This window comes from Cebidichthys violaceus, unplaced genomic scaffold (assembly GCF_023349555.1).
Source record: "Cebidichthys violaceus isolate CVI_PGR_0920_01 unplaced genomic scaffold, fCebVio1.0.p SCAF_47, whole genome shotgun sequence".
Classification (NCBI taxonomy): domain Eukaryota; kingdom Metazoa; phylum Chordata; class Actinopteri; order Perciformes; family Stichaeidae; genus Cebidichthys; species Cebidichthys violaceus.
The window spans coordinates 1,039,068-1,059,613 of NW_027176672.1; the positions used below are offsets into that span (position 1 = coordinate 1,039,068).

The following is a 20,546-nucleotide window of genomic DNA, read 5'->3' on the forward strand; positions in this document are numbered from 1 at the left end:
GCAGGAACGCAGGAGGGGAGATTGCATATTTTTTTTCAGTTTCTTTCTCTTCAAAAGTTCCTTTTTCTTTTGACCTGATTTAGACGGTGGGCTGCTGGACGCAGGTCCGTCCTGGTGGAGGAGGAGGAGGAGGAGCCAGGACGGAGGAGGAGGAGGAGGAGGAGGAAGAGGAGGAGGGAGAAGGGGGCTTTTGTTAAAGGAGCACCGATGCCGACAGACACAAAACCGTCAGATCGACATCTTCTTTACAAGTCCCAATCCCCCGCCATGTGTTACTACACCAGGAGAAGAGGGGGGGGGGGGAACAAGCACAGAAGCTGCCACCTTATTTTTTCTTTTGTTTACGTCGTACGTACAGCACTATGACAGAGGAAAGAATAGACACGCCATTACACCCACAAAACCCCCCAATATAACCGGGGGCCCCTATCCACATGCCATATATGTCTACTACAGTCCAGACGTCTAGTGCACACCGCACACACACACGCGCACACACACACACACACACACACACACACACACACACCGGCATTCCCCGAAGCGTTGACACCAGCACACGTGAGCGGCCGGTTAGTCACGGCGGTCCCTAGAGGAGCGCGGCGAGCTAAGCGAGCAGAGCGGGGCTCTTTAACACTAAGGCAGGGAGGGCGGGGCCCGCCGGGGGGCCCCGCCCTCCCCTCTGTACACAGCAGTCCCTTGTGGACCCCTCGGTCCGCCTCAGTCACAGTAGATCTTGTACTTCTCGCTGCAAAAAGCCGGCGGGCCTCCCAGAATGCCGTTGGGCATGGCGGTGACGAGCTCTGGTCGGCCGGAGCAGGTGAGGCTCTGACTTACGTGGGGGGGGTGGGCGGAGGCGGCGGCGGCGGCCTTGCTGCGGGCCTTGACCCGGCTGGCGCTGCCCCCCCGGCGGGTCTGCTCGTGGTCGAACTCCAGGTCCTCCAGGCGCTGCGTCAGGGCCAGCTTCTGCTGGATGGCCATCCGGAGCAGCGAGTTCAGGGTCTTCTTCTCGTCCTCTGCTGCAGCCAGCTGCCTCTGCATCTCGTCCAGCTGGGTGACGTACTCGTCACACCTGAGAGAGAGACACACACACCATTAATACTTCTGTGTCCTACCACAAGGGGGCACTGGCAGTACCGAGAACACCAGACAGCCTCATCTCTACAGCGGCTTTATGTTTGCTTTAAAGTGTTGCATGTTTGAGGTGTAAACACCAACGGTCATGAAGACGAGAACAACCAAAACTCAAAGCACTTTCAGCAGAACCTTTCCCAAGTGAGGTTTTTTTGGCACCACCAGGTGGCGCCATTGATCCACGCAGTAACTAATGACTTCAGCCAAAACTCAGCTCTCTCTGAGTAGTTCCAGCAGATATTTGAGGAGACACAGCGACATCTCTGTGTGTCGAGGTGAACATGGAGGCTGTTGAAGGAACAATAAGTATTCATGAACAGCGGAGACGTCTCAGCGTAGCTTAGGACACATCATGAGTGAACAAGTTAAGAATAGAAAGCGTCCACAAAGGATGAGAGGATTAACTAAGGGCCCACGCAGAACGTCCTCCATACGTCAGACTGAGGAGACAAGAGAGGACAGAGGAACACGGTTCTTCACACCTGATCTCCAGTGAGAGTGTGTCGCTTTAAATCCCATCTCTGTGCAAAGCAGCACAAAATATGACAGCTGTCCCCCCCCCCTAAATACCACAGAGTGCTGCAGTGCGACATTATCACCCGTCTCTCTGTGCCCTTGCATGTGTGTGTGTGTGTGTAAGGCTGGACAGGTACATAAAGTGGGTCACCCAAAGAGTTCTTGAGGTGGGGGGGGGGGGGTGTGTTCATATCTCCTCTCTCCATCTGCTGTCGTCGTGCTCTCCTTTCATTTTCATGCTTTTCTCCTTCATAAAACCTTTTTCCCGTTTTCATTACCTTGCTCTCTCCCCTCACATCCTCTCCTCTGCTTCTTATCTCGCCTCTCCAGGAACCCCCCCCCCCCCCCCCCCCCCCACACACACACACACACACACACACACACCCCCTCTCAGAGTGACATTCTGCAGTAATGACTGACACACCTCTGTGAAGGGAGGGGTTGTGGTATGTTCACATGCAGCGCTCTTACTTTCTGCTGCCTCTCCCTTCTCCCTTTTCTCTGCCTGATGTTTAACTATTCACTTTATTTGGGAACTCCCCGACCTGCGGCGACTCTTCAAAAACCCGTTTAAGCTTTTAAGAACCGCAAGAATGCCGACATCTTGGTTATGTAACGCGGTTCTTCTTTTGTATTCTGATGCAGGTCACGTGAGGTCTGGTGTTCATCGTTTGGTTGTCGTGTTATTGTTGGCTCATAAACTATTTTCTGAAAACAAGTTCAAAATCTGCCAGCAGGATGAGATTCTTGTTTCCAACCAAAATAAATATTTTCTAGATTAAAGTGTGATTTTCCGGGATCGTGACTTATTTCATTCCTTGAGCGCAGATGTTGCTGCCATGTGTGTGTGTGTGTGTGTGTGTGTGGTGTGTGTGTGTGTGTGTGTGTGTGTGTGTGTGGCGCTGCTCGTGGTCCTGAGGAACTTGAACTCTGGCCTCGCCGGACCACCGTACAAAACACACACCCTGCCCTCCCCTGTGTGTGTGTGTGTGCAGTTTGATTCCCAGTGGGACACACACACCCAGACAACGGGGATCAGTGCTGCTTCATTAAACCCAGTATGAGACGGGGCGACGACCCGGGAGGGAGGGGGTGGGGGGGGGGGGGGGGCTGGTGCGCCTTTAGAGGGCTCAGTCACTCCTGCATCGGGGGGGGGAGAGGGCGTGTGTTTCTTTCCCGGGAAAAAAACAGAGGAGTCTATTCTAGAGGCCGGAGAGACACAATGGGAGCCTTTAGGGCCTGTGGATGGTTAGTGGAGGCACAATGGCTGATGGGGGTCGGGAGACGTCACGTTCACACCGCCGACAGACAGACTGACGCTCGTTTTGCTGTAATTATTTACGGACGCCGACGACGTTCATGGCTGCAGGCGGAAAACCTCAGCTATCGCAACATTCATGCAAACACGGTTCAACAATCAATACTGATCGAGCCCCCGAAAAGAAACACACAGAGAGAGAGAGAGAGAGAGAGAGAGAGAGAGAGCCTCAGCTGTTGTCTGGACCTCGATTGGTCTCGGTGGGAGGGGGAGAGAGAGAGAGAGAGAGAGAGAGAGAGAGAGAGAGAGCAGGGAGGAGGAGGAGGAGGAGGAGGAGGCGACAGCAGAACGACGGAGACGGAACACAGCGGAGCAGCAGGACGGTCGACGGTGTGAACTTCAAGGAGGAAATGTGACTTGAGTTGATCGTTGGACTGTTGATCAGTGTGAGCAGGAGCTGAGAAACATGCAGAGACATGTCTCCAAGAATGTTAGATAACTCCACCAGAGACTGCAGCTGTTAGACACACACACACACACACACACACACACACACACACACACACACACACACACACACACACACACACACACACACACACACACACACACACACACACCCCTTTCTTCCCCTTTGACTAGAGACCACACATTTGTAGCTGAGAGTTTTCCACCTTTACAGAAACTGTCAAACGGGGCTCCTGTAGTGGGCTTTAACTGGAGGCCCGCCCCCTTCCTCTCTTTCTTTTCCAGATGACTAGAGGACCGGGTGTTTGGTGGTGAGGAAGGACGGATGGGGGATGGGGGAGGAGGGGTGTGTGTGTGTGTGTGTGTGTGTGTGTGTGTGGGAAACCTCGCTCTGCCGAGTCCCCCGGCCTCTCAATGAGTCCTCTGACCCGGCTCTGCGCCGTATAGGGCAGAATTTACATACCAATACGAGAATCCCAGAAACAGACAGAACGTAATTCATGCAGAGGCTCCATAACAGCGACAGGAGCCTGGAGCCTCTAGACTGGAGGATGCAGGAGGTAAACAGCGAGCTGTGTTGTGTCTTCATCGTCTTTAAGCCTCTCCGGCAAAAGAGGCTTAAAAGACGATTCACAATAGATCTACGCCTTCACGGCAAAACACCATCTCGCACCTTTGCTGCACCGGTGACGATGGGAACTATGAAGTGACACAACTCTCTCAGGGTAAACAATGATGTCATTAGTAGGAAGCGAGATCTAGTTCCCTCTTAGCCCCGGTTTGTCTTTGGTCCAAATGGTTTAGCGTTATGCCTACATCCTGTCTCCGTCTGGCTCTGCAGTGCGCCAGAAAAACCTCATGACGACACACACACACACACACTCTCTCATATTCGCTGACGGAGGACTTTTCCTCCCGTTACTAATGTGATTAGACGGCGTATGGAGTTACAGCAGGACACACTTCAGGGACAGGTAGTGAGACTACTGTGAGGGGTGCAGAGCAGCCCCTGTGTCCTTCGTTCCTCCTCCTCCTCCTCCTCCTCCTCCTCCTCCCTCTGCACAGCTTGAGCTTCGCTGCTGGATCGTAGAGGAGCCTTAAATGCAGAAGGAAAGGACCTGAGCTGATATGCTAATGAGCACCGGCCTCTTAGAAACGTTCACAGAGACTAGTTTTCTAGTACCTTCTCGAAATACGCACACACACCGTCCCACATGAGCAGGACGAGAGAGCACTTCAGTCTGCTACGTGGAGGGGGGGGGGAAGATGTGTAATCCAGACCAAGAGGAGGTGGGATTATGCACAGAACCTTTGACCGGCTTCTCTTTGGAATCAGAACGGATTAGTGAGTGTGTCAGCCCATCTGACACACACACACACACACACACACACACACACACACACACACTCTAAGGCACTGGTCAAAAACACTACTTAAGTGACATATTTAAATGATACCCAGATTAGACACCTTCTGTTCTCCGCAGTCAGTATTGATGCCAGGATCCCTTCCTGACCGCGATTCTCCAGAACAAACACCGTAAACACGCCACAATAACACGAGACGTGGAGAACACATGGTGCCCACGGATTACACCGCGATTATAGTCTTAGTCTTTAGTTCACCTGTCTGCAACAGAATAGCATGTAGCCTCTTCAAACAGTTTGGGAATTAGGTGAAAACCACGCGGGTAAATGTCTGCTCATGTGACGACACATTGTGTCTGACGGTGAGAGCGATGGAAGGCCGGGGGAGTGAAACATATGTGGGCGGCGGCGGCGTTGCTTCTTACCGTGTGGCGAACATGGCTCGCAGGGAGGAAAAGGTGGCGGCGTCCTCCTTCAGGGCTTTGAGCTCGTTCCTCAGCTTCATCATGGTCTCCGTCACCATGGCCTTCTCGTTCTCGTACTTGCTCTTCAGATTGGCCAGAGCGACTTCTGCCGTCTGCGGGGGGGGGGGGGGGGGAGAACAAAAGGGTCAGAGCGGCCGGAAGGCGTCGGGTTTTGTTTCCTGTCTGTTAATATGGACCACATCCTCTTGTTTCTCACGAGTCAGTCCGGCCCAGCAGGAGGCCCTCGTTAGCGCTAGCTGCTGCTGCTGCTGCTTTAAGCCCCATAGGTGTGTGCTTTATGAGGGGCTTTCATGTCTGTGCTCTAATGGTCACTGACTGACCACCCACACACACACACACACACACACACACACACACACACACACACACACACACACACACACACACACACTTTAAAGGGCCGCCACAGCAACTGCACACACAATGCGTCTCCGATCCGAACCACACAGACACTCTGGACAGCTGGCATCACGCCGGCTGTCTCCACCAGTGTTTGTTTCAGATCTCGTCTGTGATGCATTTGCTGCAGCAGCTGAGTAGACCTGAAATAGCCGACCGCTCGTCTTCTGTTTCAATTAAAACCAACACATGTTTGGGAGTGACACGCGGTTATTTTAGCCGACATTGAGTGCAAAAAATAAGCAAAAAGACAAAAGGACCGACCTGCTTGTTGGCCTTGAGGACGGTCCGCAGGGTGGCGATCTGTTCCCTCTTGGTGCTGAGCAGAGACTTCAGTTTGAGGATCTCCTCCATGCAGGCTTCCTTGTCCTTGTCCGCCACGGTGCCGAGCTCCAGAGAGGCCACCCTCTGGCGCGACAGCTCCGTGGTGCGGTCCACGGCCAGCTGCAGGTGCTTGATCTGGTCCCGGATGATGGCCACCAGGTTGTAGATGTTCATGGGCTCGCGGCGGTGGTCCGACCCGGGAGAAGGCAGCGAGGAGACCGGAGAGGGGGCTCCGTCGCTCGGCTCGGTCTTACCCGGCTCGGGGAAGAGGCCCTTGGTTAGCAGAATGGGGGAGCGGCGACCGCGGCCCTCTGGGCTGCTGCGACCGCCCTTGCCCTGCTTGTAGAAGTCGAGCATGACGCGGTTGGGTGTCTCGTTGTTGCACATGCAGACGTGGTTGTAGAGGGTGGCCAGTTCTTCGCTGAAGGTGACCAGCTCGTCCTGTGCCACACTCAGGCTGCCCTGGGACTCGCCTGCCACGTCGCTCAACTGTGGACGCGGAGAGAAAGACGTCAATTCGGCACGTCGTTTTTGTTTTGTCTTACAAAGTTCCTAAAAACACCAATTTACAGATTTATCAGAACGTCAATAGAAAAAGCAACATCTCACCTTGCGCACTTCCTTCTCCAGCTTAGCCTTCTCCACTCTCTCTGTGTGACTCGTCTTCTCCAGAGTCGCCAGCTTCCCTTCCAGCGCCGTGACGTCGATCTCCAGACGGGTGCGCACCTCTTCGTAACGCGACTGGCAGGCCTGGTATTCTGTCTTCAGAGTCTTCAGCTCCTCCTTCAGCTCTCCTGCTTCAGACACAGCGACCTGTGCAAAGCAAGGTTAGGGGTTGAGAATCTATAAAGCCGAGTGTAAACCATTCTGTCCACTACGAGGAGACCTCCTACCTTGTACTTGCACTCCAGAATCTCCGGTCCGTTGATGTCCACCTCGTAGTAGTCCCCGTCTTCATTGCTATCGCGTTCTTTCTCGTTGTCCAAGGCGGACTGGCGCTCCTTGCTGGCCTGGAGCTTGCGCATGGCGTTGAGGTTCTCCGTGAGGCGGTTGACCTTCTCCTGGTGCTCGGACAGAGCGCCGTTGACCTGCTCCAGCTGTTTCTGGGAGTCCTGCAGGGTGGACAGCAGGTTGACCTTCTCACGCTCCATCTGAGGAGAGAGAGAGAGGCAGAGACACGCAGAGCGATGAGACGCGACGTCGTCACACGTCTGCAGTGAAAGTACAGGGCTCTCCGCTTGGCTTATCGCACGCTCCGATTCCCGCTTTTGAAACTAGATCACATTAAAATCAGATTATCTGTCGTGTAACTCTACCCACCACCAGGCTGGTGTCTGCTGAGGTACGTGAGGCTCATTGGCCGGCGGCCCAGCATCAGAGTCGGGATGACCGTGACAATCTGCCGGACTGGGTTCAGGTCAGCGCCGGCAGAGTCGTCTTACACGCATATACGCAGTCGTGCTGAGGTCAGCGCTGAGCTATTTCAGAAGCTGATCATGTAAACGTTGCTGCATGCATTGTTTACATGTTAAAATGTAATGCACACAGCTTTTCATGAGTCAACAAATATTGAGATAAATAACCACATATTTACAGCATGATTTAAATTTGGAGGAGGGCTCGTGGGTAGCTTACAAACATCACTGCCCGTCCTGCTCCTGCAGGAGCCACATTGGATGTTGTTACACATTACCAGGGACTAATGGGTGATACCGGAGGAGCGGACGTCGAGGATCGATCACGGAGTCTCTAATCAATGGAGCGAGATGCGGCAGGAGAGGAACGGAGCGGCTTAATGAGTAGAAGGTCTGCTCTGACGCCTGCCTGGAATCTGTGGAATGACCCGGCAGGAGGCGGTACCGCACGCTGCTGGGTCGCATCAAACGCGGTCGGGTCGAGAACCAGCTTTGAGGTAACTTTGACTTCACTTTATTAACCCAGCATCCTGGTGTTTATGTTTAATGAAAATAAAACTGTAATCCTTTAGACCTCAAAGCAGTGATCATCCACAGGTTCTCCATACTTTGTGGTCACCATGGTGCCCAATCAGCCGCGGCCTTGGACTCATGTGGTGATGAGCAAAGCAGATGGCAGGTCCACTGGTGCCACCGCCCGCCGCCTCGCAGCCCAGCAGAGCCTGAAGGGTGTGTGTGTGTGTGTGTGTGTGTGTGTCCCTGGATTAACTTTGCTAGAAGGGGATTTAGATCCCTGCAGCAGGTCAGGATCTACTGACACACTCACTCTTTCACACACACCTCCACACTACAAGCCAAGTCTTGTTGACTGTAGTTAACTTGTGGTTAACCGGCTTTGTGGTCACCGATCTATTCTCAAACCAAGAACATCTAGAGAGATAGTCAAGGCGCTTTATTGCTTCTGACTCTCATTATCTGGCTATTGATTCTCTCACTGCTCACACAGCAGAAACAAGTCATTCACACTCCAATCTGCTGTTATTTATCTGTAGAATGGATAGTTATTGATCACTTAAAGTGGACCGTAGAGGTCTGCGATCTCTTCCACTGATAACATGTTTTCACTGGTTCAGTACAAACCTGCATCAGCTGCTGTTTGAGCTTCTGGATCTCCGAGATGTTGAGTTCGCTCAGCAGGTCGTCCACGAGGCTGGGCGCCGGGTGGAACAGCTCGTCCTTCTCGGGCGCGGAGATGCGGTTGTCGCAGGTGATGGCATTGGCCAGCTTGGTGAAGCCGCTGTCGTAGCCGTGGAGAGCCTCGTCGTTGTTGGGCTCGGTGGCGGCGTCGTCGCTGAACTTGAGTCCATCCAGAGAGAAGCTGAGAGGACTGGGAGGAAACGGGGGGAAGCAGAGCGTCACCTAGTGTTCCTAAAAGTGTGGACCGAGTGAGCGCCTGGTTTGTGTGCTTCTTCTGTCTTTTACCTGTGACAAAGCGTGTCTCCGATGCTCATGTAGTGCGAGAGCTCTTTCCTCAGGGACGCCTTCAGCTCACGCTCGGTCTTGATGGTCTCCAGGGCCTCGCCCAGCTGACGCTCGGCGATCTCTTTCAGTCGGATGGCGTCCTCCAGCTGGCTGTTCAGGAACTGAGTGTCCTCCTCCAGACGACGGATCTCATGCTTCAAACCCTCAAACTCCACCTGGGGAAAGGAAAGGGAAGACACCTTTGATGAGTTTCATAATACATACAACTAGACGCAGCTCCGGTGAATATCAGTGTGTGGCAAACCAGCTGGATCAAAAAGAACGGCATTATTCAAGATCATGTTAATTGAGGACATATCCATATCATTTCCCTTTCTAATTAGTTTTAAGTTAATTGGATTGGGGAATCCTTTTTATATTGGATGTGTGAAAAGGCGGAGCCTCTTTTGTGTAGTTTCATGTCCTCTGTGATGAACATAAAGAACAGAACCCAAGACGACACGAATATAGAGAGAATTAACAGCTCCAGCATAAACGCTGACATCAAACGGAAATGTTCTAGTTCTTGTTTTATGTTAGCAGATGTGCAAAGGGGATTTCTTTCTTTCCACTCATTTGACTAACACCAGGAAGTGTGTGTTCAACCACGAAGTGTTAGAATCTCTGTCCAGAGAACGATAGCTGTTAAAGAGTCCGTCAGACACTCGGCAGCTGCTCCTCTCTCTACTGTATCGGAGGATGTTTTTATTATCGTGATTAAATATGAATATTAAAATCGCTCATGTTTCTTTGCGCTGTCTAATCAGTACGAGGAGGAGAGCTGATGAGTGGGAGGTGGAGGGTCTGCAGGGCTTCTGAAACGCTGTAAGATACTATACTAGATGTTTTAAATGTAGATGTGCAGAAAGCACGCTCCCAAGCCAAGCGCCACGAGATACAAATGTGACCAGGAGGAGCAACCAGGAGGAGCAACCAGTCACCGCCGGCGGAGTCTACGGTAAACATCTGGAGGAGAAGTTGATCATTTTAGTGAAGACCCAGATCTTTACGATCTGTTCCACGGATTATTTTACTTACTTCAGTCACAACATCGTGTTGAAGGGTCAGACAAACAGACACATGAAGCAGTGAAGCTACTGTGAGGGATGTACTGGTGTACTGTGTTAAGCCCAACTAAAGAAGACTACATGGTCACCTCCAGCGAAGGTAAAAAGAAGGGGATGCTCCGTCCTCACCTGGCTCTGCTTGAGCACGGAGACCTGCTTCTGCAGCGAGATGTTCTCCTCCTCCAGCTCGGTGTAGTCCTGCAGCAGACGAGCCTCCCGGAACTTGTACTCCTTGACATCGTCGCGCAGCTGATTCCTCTGCAGCTCCACCATCTGGCCGTCCTGGGGGGGGGGCAAAGGAGGAAGAGGGAGGGAGAAGAGGAAGAGGAATATTGCTGCTTTAGTTTAACCGTTAATGTTGCATCGGCTCGTTAACGCTCCAAATCTCTGGATAAGAATGGGCTCCCATCTGCCCAAACCAGTCGTGTGTGTGTGTGTGTGTGTGTGTGTGTGTGTGTGTGTGTGTGTGTGTGTGTGTGTGCCTGTTGGTGTTTGAGAGGGAGGTGCCAGGTGTCCCTCTGGGCAGTGGGCCACAAGTGTGCCAGCCTGCCAGCTCCGATGGCACCACAGAGACTGAAGCCTACTTATCTCTCTCATGCTGACAGGCATTCAACGGCCGGGACGCTCTAATGGTCTAATGTTCTATTGAGGAGTCGGACCGGGCCCGGTGTCTCAGTACAGACGGACACAAGGACTGATCAGTGCACACTGTGGAAATCAGAGGTAATGCAGAACGTGTCTGGATTTCTATTTCTATGCTGACATCGTGTTCAAGCTCAGCTAGTGTTTGTAATGTACTGAAGGTGCAGCTGGCTCTCTCTCTTGCTGCCCAGGAAAGGAACCATTAATTATATAAAAGGTAGGAGAGGTAGGAGACGTGCCCTTCCCCCACTTCCCCCCGGCACAGACTGAAGGATCTGATCAGCCCCGCTGAGCCCCCCCCGTGTCCTCACGACCACGTCCATCGCTCTGTTTGACGCTCAGTCCTCTGCTTTTAAGGTTCGACACCACCCTCCTCCTCCTCCTCCTCCTCCTCCTCCTCCTCCCATCATCCCCAAAAACACAAAGAGCCCCGCGGGACATTCGGGCGGGGGACGTCTTCTCAGATGTTAGCTCTGAGGTCAGGAGACACTCGCTGAAGGAGAGAGGGCCTCAGCCTTTTAGAGCCAGAGCGACAAGTAACTTTTAGAGTGTGTGTCAGCATCGCCGCCTCCTGCAAAGCGCAGAATATTTACGCGTGAGAGACGAACAACAGTCTCTGTGTCTACAGTGTGGTTAGGATCTGCATGTGTGTGTGTGTGTGTGTGTGTGTGTGTGTGTGTGTGTGTGTGTGTGTGTGTGTGTGTGTGTGTGTGTGTGTGTGTGTGAGATATAAGCTCACACCAGCGGGACAATTAGCCTCCCAATCCCGTGCCAGGTGGCCCCTTCGTCTCACGCTGTGACCACGTGGCCGACCGCATCACAACCTCTGGACCGTCCTAGTCCCACACTATTCACAACAGAGTATAGTACAAACAGTAATACAGCTGTATTAATAACCACGCTCTGCATCTAATGTCAGGCAACCATCAACAATTTGTTATTGTTACTCTATAATTTGATTTATCGCTTATTTGGCTTACTGAGGGAGGAATTCACTGACAAACATGCTGCTGATGAAGACTACACGCTGATGAAGAGTACACGCTGATGAAGAGTACACGCTGATGAAGAGATGAAGAGCACACGCTGCTCGTTTGCTCTGTGTAATAATTCATCAGCGTGTGTAGAGCCGGCTTCACGTTTGAAGGCGCATTAATATTCATCCGGAGGTTTTTCTGCGCATGTGTAATGAGCGTGGGCGTTGGAGCCTCATGTGTAATGAGCGTGGGCGTTGGAGCCTCATGTGTAATGAGCGTGGGCGTTGGAGATCTGGTGTTGGTGCATTACTGCATAATGCATGAGCTTACAGCAGGGATCAGTCCGACCGCTGAGGCTCCACACACAGGTCCTGACTTCTGACAGAAATATCAATTAAAGCAACAAAGACGACAAAGAGAGCTGGAATCAGTCAAAGCATTAAGAGACTCAGATGTTACACTTGTGTGCTTTGGACTATCAAACTACACAAGTATTCATTGAAGAACACCAGCATAACCGTCCACACTGGTGATCTCTGGTCTTGACTGTGCCAGCTGCTTGTTGGAGTCTTTTCCCGGTGATGTGCCTCAGCTGGAGGGTCAGTGGCGTCCGGTGCCGATGAATACGGGCCACCGCCGAACCCGATTACGACCCTCCTCCCATCTGATTACAGTGCGTAGCGGGACTCCACCTTTCACCTCGCTACCGCTTTGCGGTGGCCATGTGCACCCCCCCCCCATTTAATCACGAGGAGCGCAGTTACAAGCGCTGCAGCTGGGTGTGTGTGTGTGTGTGTGTGTGTGTGTGTGTGTGTGTGTGTGTGGCCGTGTAGACACTGGGGTGTGGGGTACTGAAGGCCACCAGTGGAGAGCCTTTTATGAGCGTGGGCCTGTGTGTGGTTAGTGATTAAACCACACCCAGCCCCCCCCCGCCTGCTGTCACTACAGGTGACGTCTAAACAGCTGCTTGAATCCGCCCACACACACACACACACACACACACACACACACACACACACACACACACACACACACACACACACACACACACACACACACACACACACACCACCTCCATGTAAAGGGGGTTGGTTGCAGAGGAACACCATAAACTTGAAGAACACGAAGACACACATCAGATGTTTAAGGAGGTGAGGGTGGTGCGTTCATGTGCATGAAGCGCTCTATCTTCTGCTCCAATGAAGCCTCTCTGGGTTCATTCAGTGGTGGAAGGCGTCACCAGAGCAGCACCCATTTCTGTCGGTCAGAGCTTCTTCCGCCTTTCAACCCTAAAGCTTTCTTTTTAGACGCCGTTAAACTGCTCTTGACAGCCCGGTGGGGTTGATCCTGCTTAAATCCATAAAGCTCAGAGTCATTTCTCGATGCGTTGGAGCCGCTGTAACCTCGACCGCTCATGAGCTGCGGTGGCAAAGTTTCCGGCTTAACTCGAGTGTAGATTAGGAACGTTTTAATGCTTTGTTGAAGGCTCTGCTCCGCTCTTAAGAACTCCAGAGAGTTTTTGTAAATATGGATTTCTGCTAATCCATCTTTTTAGCCCCTGGTTTGGTTCCCTCGAAAGAGAGAGAGAGCTGCTCAAGACTGTATTATTGATGGACCAGCACAGACGGGCCAAATATAAATATATATATTTTTTCTCTGTTTGCACTCTCACTCCTCTGACCTCGTTTTCCCTCTTCATCCCACTTTGCCCTGGATTTCTACAAACTATTGCAAAGTGCAGAGGGGTTCCCACATGGCGTGACACCAAGTGCAGGTCAATACTGCTTCTCTTTCTAAAACCACTGACCTCCATTTTGCTTTTCCACCAACAATTCTGCTCTCATTTTTTCCACCCCCCCCCCTCCCCCGTCCTCTCCTCCTCATGTGTCAGTGTGGTTTCAGAGGCCATGCATCAGTCACAGTAGAATTCCTTCCTCCTACGGAGCTGTAGCTCCATCATATCTGTATCAGATTAAATAAAAGAGGAGGAGAGGGACGGCCATGTTCTCTTCTGCTCGTAGATCTCCGGTGATGTTGTGCACATGTCCTGCAGGCTCTGCAGCAGTCACGGTCGGGTTAAATCGGACTCTACGGAGCTGAGAACATCGCTGGATTACCTTCAGGAGAGATGCGCTCCAGCTCAGCCCCTCCCCCAGCGTAGCTTTAATGAAGCTCGGGGGGGCCTACTGCTGCTGTCACGGGTTGAGAATGAGGGTGAAAGCAGATCTGCTTTTATCCTCTTCTTCGCCGCAAGCGATCGTCGTTCTCTTCGGCCCAACCAGACTCCATTACGGAGACAAAAACACAAGTCGGGGTCGAGACAATTAAAAAGTCCAGAGTGAAAGGAGCCTCGTGGACGCCTGGCTGACGGTCTTTGTCCAGCTGTTGAAGAGCCTGCAGGGCGAAAACGTGCCTGTGTGCTCTTAACAGCGAATTAGAGATTTTCCACGTCCTTTAGATGAAAGTGGAGAGACGTGCACGTGAGAACGTGCACACCCCATTAGCTGGAGTGAATGTGTAGGCCTGTTTGTGTGTTTGTGGTTGATTTATTAGGATCCATTGATCCGGCACGGGGAAACCTCTTTGGCGCTGTGAGCCGGGGGCTTAAATCAAGATCGACACGCCGTCAGAGCCGATCCCAGAGGACAAACGCCGCGAGGGATCAGAGGCACGTCTTCTCAATGTGTTTCAGACGAGCCGCTCGCGAGGCGGCTGGCTGGAGCGGGAGTGAGATTAGGTGACGTTGGGTGCTGCGCTCAGATAACCTGCAAAACATCTGGAGGCGATGGAGACATCTGTGGCTCAATGGTGACAGCAAAGAAAGGCTGGTAACCAAAGCGTCTGAGCTTTCACACCTCTTCTGGTTATATTCTAGATTCTTTTTTCCTCAGAGACCTTTTCTCCGTTTGTCTTTTCACACTGCCCACCCCCTCCAACCAGCACGTGACAGGAGGAGATCCGTCTTGGCATAATGTCACGAGGAGTAATACGGCGGTCGACATCAACACCCCAGAGCCCTCTGTGAGTCCCGTCACATCAGCCTCACGTCAGACGGTAACACCAGGGAACAAAGAGCAACCGTCCACTCACCTCTGACCTCTGACCTTTCACGAATCAAGGTAGTCACTTTGACTAGTCAAACATCCCTCAATGAGTCCAACATTTGCGGTACTGTAGGTTCAGCACACACGGAGGTCAGCCCGCTACGACACACGTAAAAATGGCCGCCGCTGTGACTTTCCTGCTACGTTGATTTAAATGTCCGTTCTACTTCTACTCTATTTCTATGCAGCCATGCACTCTCATCTCTCCTGACTGCAATAAATACAAAAGGCCTTCCTCTCAATGAGCGTTACACTTCTGCCCTCCGAGCTTTTGACCCCCCCCCCCCCCGCCTCACTTCCCCGTCAAGGTGTTTAATCCGGCCGGTTGATGCAGCACTTACATTAAGGGGAAAGCCTGACGTCTGACAGCTTTGTCGATCGTGTCAATGAGGCGGAAAAACCAATCGTGTTCGACATTTGACTGGCCTGCACATAATGGTGATTGACAAAAAGCACAACACCATAACTCACGCCTTTGTGGGGGAATGTTCGACGTAAGCGAATCGCTTCAGGACGACGGCGGCTACTGTGTCACCCTGAGTGATGCACGTGTAGAAAGGAAGTACTGCAGGCGCTCATGTGGTGAGGCTGAGGTGGAAATCATTACATCTTTTATGAGTGTCTTTATCTCTGCCTCTGCTTTGATAGTTTCCTAAAAGAGGCAGGCAATGGGGATTCCCATTCTGCGAGGATAGCGGCAGCCATCACTGTAGGCACATTCCTCTCACATGAGATTGGGTTTAATGAAGTCACGCCTGTTACAGTGCGCCTCCTCACCTCTTTGTGGAGGTTCTAATCCTGTAGACGGCGGCGTAGCGGTGAAATGTGTCTTATCGGCGCTCGGGGGGCTGAAACACACACACACACACACACACACACACACACACACACACACACACACACACACACACACACACACACACACACACACACACACACACACCCAGCTGCAGCGCTTGGAACTTAATGGTTGTGAATGAACGGGCCAACTACAAAGACGGGCGCCGGTTTTCACGCCGAAAGCCTCCAGATCTGTGGAATGGTGACATCATCTCGTGATGAATGTGTGAACAACGCACACAGAGACACACATTTGTAAGCCGAGCTCTTTCAGCCGGGCTGGAGAGCTCTTTCCAGAGGAACCTCCTAGATGTGCAGGATGCAGAACAAAAACCAAACAAAAGGCAACAGTTGCAGCCCAACCGTCGGCTGCATTCCCTGATCAAATCATCCACATCAACCTCCTGACCCAATATGATGAGCCAGGCTGTCCCAGAAAAGCAGCACCGGTCCATCACTGGTGCCGAGTTTACCCTCATTAAGTCTTTCTCCTTCTCCAATGGATTTTAGAACTCCTCTTTTCGTCTCCTAGTGCCCCCTCCCCTCCTTTCCCCTCCTCTCCCCTCCTCTCCCCTCCTCTCCCCTCCTCTCCCCACCTTTCTCTCCCTGCCTGGGCTTTTTGGGGCTAATTTGAAACCCGGGAGACAAAGGCCTCTTTCAGTCCCGTCAGTCTGGGTCACAATGCCAGCTTCGGTGCCCGGGCTCCCTACATTTGCCTGCCACACACACACACACACACACACACACACACACACACACACACACACACACACACACCCTCCTCCTGGCACCCACAGAAGCACCATTAGAAGGGTGTCATTATCTTCCATACACGGGGCAATTTACACCCCGGCCCCCTTTTATGCTGCCAATTAGAGCCGAGTGCCGCTTCAGGCCGTTTGTAATGGGAACGGTACCTGCAGAAAAGCCATCATGCAGACCATCAGACACTGTACTCCCTTTTCTAAATAACACCAGGAGGTTTAAGAGGCATAACATCTTAATAATGTTTAAGTTGTACACTGGGTAACTCGTGTTCTGTTGGTGAGGCACATCTGGCTTCCATTATGCCCAAATTATACCAACTTAGACTAAGAGCTGAGCAGCAGCTGACCTAATTATAGCGGAATGTGGAGCTTTACGGAACTTAAGTCGTTTTGAGGGACATGCCGTTTTTAAGTCTTCCTCACTAATCTTAGTGTAAAAAAAAAGCTGCTGACATCTGTCTCAAGCAGTGACTCGCGGTAAACAGCAGCGACCCCTGCAGCTGCCTGCCAGAGACGATAGAGTCCCCCCCCCCCCCCCTCTGAATTACCAACTTGACCTGCAAAAACAGAGGACTCGGCTAAATCTGCTGTGCACAAACACAGGGTGATTTGGAATACTGATGGGTTTAACTTCCACGTAGTGAGAGCATTACGCAGAGAGGAGGGCTGACTGTCCAGAAGCATTCTGGTGCATGGGTGGAGAGGGATGCACGGGTCGGGTAACGATACCGGCGTTTCGGCACCAGTGTGCCGTCCTGGTCAAGAATCCATGCACAAGATATTTGGAACACACAGAGAATGGAGCTCCTTCCCGGTGCAGTAGGTGCTGCACCATGCACCTAACAAGCTGCGGCAAATACATCAAGTTAAATTCAACAAGACTTCAAAGTCGCTACCCCGTCTTTAGTATTCCAGCTGCTGCGTGGCTGTCGAGGGCAAACGGGCCGAAGGCGCGGTTCTGAAGGCGAGAGGCTCGTTTCATCCTTTCGCGAGTCTCTCTCTCTATGCGTCAAACGGGCTTCTTCAAAGCGTCGCACATCTCTCAGTCTGTTACAGCTCTCCTGTTAACGCAATCTCATCGCATGCATCCCCCCCCCCCCCCGTCTCTTCTAATGAGGTCAATTAGCTGCGAGTGAGTGTAAATGGCAGCAGTGAAGGGGTCAGACATTGTCCGACGTGGGGCGCCGACAATAGAAAGGTCAGCGTGATGATAGGTAGGGAAGCTCAAGAGAGTAGAATGTGAGAATGTGTGAATATAATCAGGCTGGTTTGAGGTGGAGTTGTCATAATGAGGAACGTCACCACAGCCACAGCCGGGGCGACGGGTTGAACACTGTTGTCATTCAACGGTTCACACAAATTTAAGATATGAACCGGTTCGTCGCTCAGGTGGAGTCGTGCCATCTTTTGCATGTTTCCCATGGAACCGGTGTTTTTCTTCCATCTGTAATTATGACCCCACCCTGCATCACAATAGCAGTGGAGCGCATCGCATGAGGCTGGAAGGCAAGGTGTTGCTTCAACCCACCCTGGTCTCGTCTCAGCATGTCAGCAACACAACAGACTCTGCAGCTACACCCTGAATATTACAGGCCTGGACGGCACTCTTCAAAGTGTCAGAGGTGAAGGAAGGCAGCTGCAGAAATCATGCAGCACTAAAATAATTATATATATATATACATATATAAGTGATATAGCTGCAGTTTCCTCCTGGGCTTAACTACACAGGGCTTGAGATTGATCAGGGATTAATATCCGTTATGTTTTCTGCAGCTTCAGACCTAAACAACAACAACAACAACAACAAACACACCGTTGTTCTCTCCAGCTGCAGGCACACAGCAGCAGACACCCTCTGCTTCCACTGAGACGTGAGTTCAATGTCACAGTGTTGACGCAGGAGGAGAGCAGCACCAGGAAGTCTTCTGATGAACACTAATACTCTTAGAAATGACTTTACCCGGGCCTCTTGTTGACCTCTCTCACATCACGTGTGCGCTGGAACACATCCAGCTGACTGAACTGCACGGATTAAATGGCGAGGAGTACTTCTGCTCCGGTTCTGGTTCCGGTTGCGTGTGCGCGGCTCTCACCTCTCTCATGTCCTGGGAGATGGTGTTCAGGCGCTCGTTCTCAGACCGGGTGTTGGTGAGGATGTTGCGCGCCTGGCGGAGCTCCGTCTGCAGCTCCAGCACCCTCTGCTCGTAGTACGCCTCCTTACAGGCCGACTCCTGGATGAGAGACTCCTCGCGGCTCTCCCCATCCGCTGCCACCTTCCTGTGGTTGGAGTAGGCTTGTCCGAAGGCCTGGAGACACGATGAAAGAGTCGTTATTGAGACGCTGTAGTTTTAAGAAATATGGGAGGTTATGGGTTTAATTCACTGTTAATACTATAAAACTTTAGATGTAAATCTGGGGATGAAAAAGAACTGGAACCTCCAAAAGTTTGCTTTGTGATCAAAGTGACACTAATCTCTACGACTTCACGGTTCAGCCGGGGACTCAGAAACCTCCCTAACACACTGCCGTCGCCTCGCACAGATAATCAGCTAGGCTCCATCTGGACTGCGTCATCCCACCTTCCCCCCCTTTTTGCTCCCCCATTCGTCCCTCCCCTCCCCTCCCTCACCCACAGGACGCTGCCCTCCCCTGCAGTGACTCCAAACATGGAGAAGTAGAGCAAATGGTGAGTGGCGTCAGGGCGATGAGAGTTCTAATGCTCTTTAATACCGCCGGAGATCATAGCAGAGTTCAGAAAGGTCAGAAGATATTGGTCGATTTTTTTACAGATTAATGAAATTCACAGAGATTAAAAAAACGGAAGACATATCAGCTGCTGGGAATCTCCTCAGTTAAAAAGGGCAGGGGTCAGTCGTGTGGTATGTGGAATATAAATGATAGTCTCCCTATAAACAGCACCGCCTTAACGCTGACCTTAATTTATAAATGGACTGCGACGCAGCAAATGATGAACAGAGAGACAAACGGACACAGACAGGCAGAGCGAGGCCTAAACCGAATCTAGGTTAGGCTACTCTCCGCCACCGACAAATAATCATCTCCCCGATTACAGATTTTGGATCCTGTAACCAACGGTGATCCGATCCGATCCTCCTCCCTCCTCACAGCTCGAGTGCGAGCGTTAATCTGAAGTCACCTGAGGCGCTGAAGCCGACCTCGTTTGCATCTCTCTCTCTCTCTCTCTCTCTCTCTCTCTCTCTCTCTCTCTCTCTCTCTCCTTCCACGTCTGCACATGACCGGCCGCCGCGGGATTTTTCTCCGTTGAACGTGCATATCGTGTTAATCTGCAGTAATTCCTTTAGAGAGAGAGAGTGAAAATCTGGATATTTGCATTAGTCGCTCTGGACTGAGACCAATGTGTGAACGTGTAAAAGTACTTCAGTGTCTGACGTTGCGTCTCTCACTCGGGGCGGTCCAGGAAAGAGGACGATTGAGATGTTTCATTTCAGGAACCAAAAGACGAATCTAGACAGATTAATTGAAAGTAAAATAATAGTCAGCTGCTGTCCGACAACACTAAGTGACTGGAGCGCCGGTGTTTAGTGCAGAACTGCTACACAAGCTGGACACACATGTGCAGTAATCACTGTGTCCTAACCACTAAGAGGTGATTATATCACCTTAAAGTCAAAGTTCATATTGATGCTTATCAACAGCCAACGCGTCTGTCAATAAACAACTCATGTCAGTGACTGTAGATAAGAGTATCTGATCAACAAACTCTCCAAACATCACGCCCTCAAACAGCAGGAGGCTGCGTTTGATTGGAAAGTCACGGAGACGGGATTAACCCAATCAGAAACCAGGGGAATCCCATCGTGATAATCTTGATGTACGCTGGATATCGAAGGGACTCCGATCAATCCGAGAGGACCCCGAGCCGAAAACCCCCCCCCCCGCCACCCACGGCCGCTAATCTCAACTCAAGCGTGGCTTTAGGCTACTTTTAGGGGAGGGGAGACGGGGGGACGCACGCGACCACGCTCTGTAATCCCACAGTGAGCTGCACGCCCAATTCATAATTCATCTTTAGCTCGCCATATGTTGCACTAGAGCGTGGATTATTAATCTCTCGTACAGCTAATCAAAGGCAGGTCTAGAAGTCATTAGCGCGCTGTCTGGACTGAGCCGGGGGGGGGGGGGGGGGGGGGCTAACATAACGGAACCCCGTGACTCCAGATGAGTGCTTGTGTGACGGGCGGAGGCCAGGCACCCTGCTGGGCTGCTCTGTATACCGAGG

At 51.8% G+C, this 20,546-nt stretch overlaps 1 protein-coding gene across 1 annotated transcript in view; it reads right to left on the reverse strand.

The window, feature by feature from the left end:
• Nucleotides 1-435: 435 nt before the first annotated feature.
• The window catches only part of zgc:171572 (protein bicaudal D homolog 2), a 33,140-nt gene continuing 13,029 nt past the window's right edge, over nucleotides 436-20,546 (reverse strand). The window contains exons 2-10 of the mRNA XM_068729628.1: nucleotides 18,379-18,591; nucleotides 10,085-10,237; nucleotides 8,850-9,064; nucleotides 8,508-8,754; nucleotides 6,846-7,103; nucleotides 6,562-6,765; nucleotides 5,893-6,441; nucleotides 5,170-5,321; nucleotides 436-1,072 (exon numbers count right to left, since the gene is read on the reverse strand). Coding sequence (XP_068585729.1) covers nucleotides 721-1,072; nucleotides 5,170-5,321; nucleotides 5,893-6,441; nucleotides 6,562-6,765; nucleotides 6,846-7,103; nucleotides 8,508-8,754; nucleotides 8,850-9,064; nucleotides 10,085-10,237; nucleotides 18,379-18,591 — 2,343 coding nt within the window. The 3' untranslated portion in view covers nucleotides 436-720. The remainder of the gene's footprint in view (nucleotides 1,073-5,169; nucleotides 5,322-5,892; nucleotides 6,442-6,561; nucleotides 6,766-6,845; nucleotides 7,104-8,507; nucleotides 8,755-8,849; nucleotides 9,065-10,084; nucleotides 10,238-18,378; nucleotides 18,592-20,546) is intronic.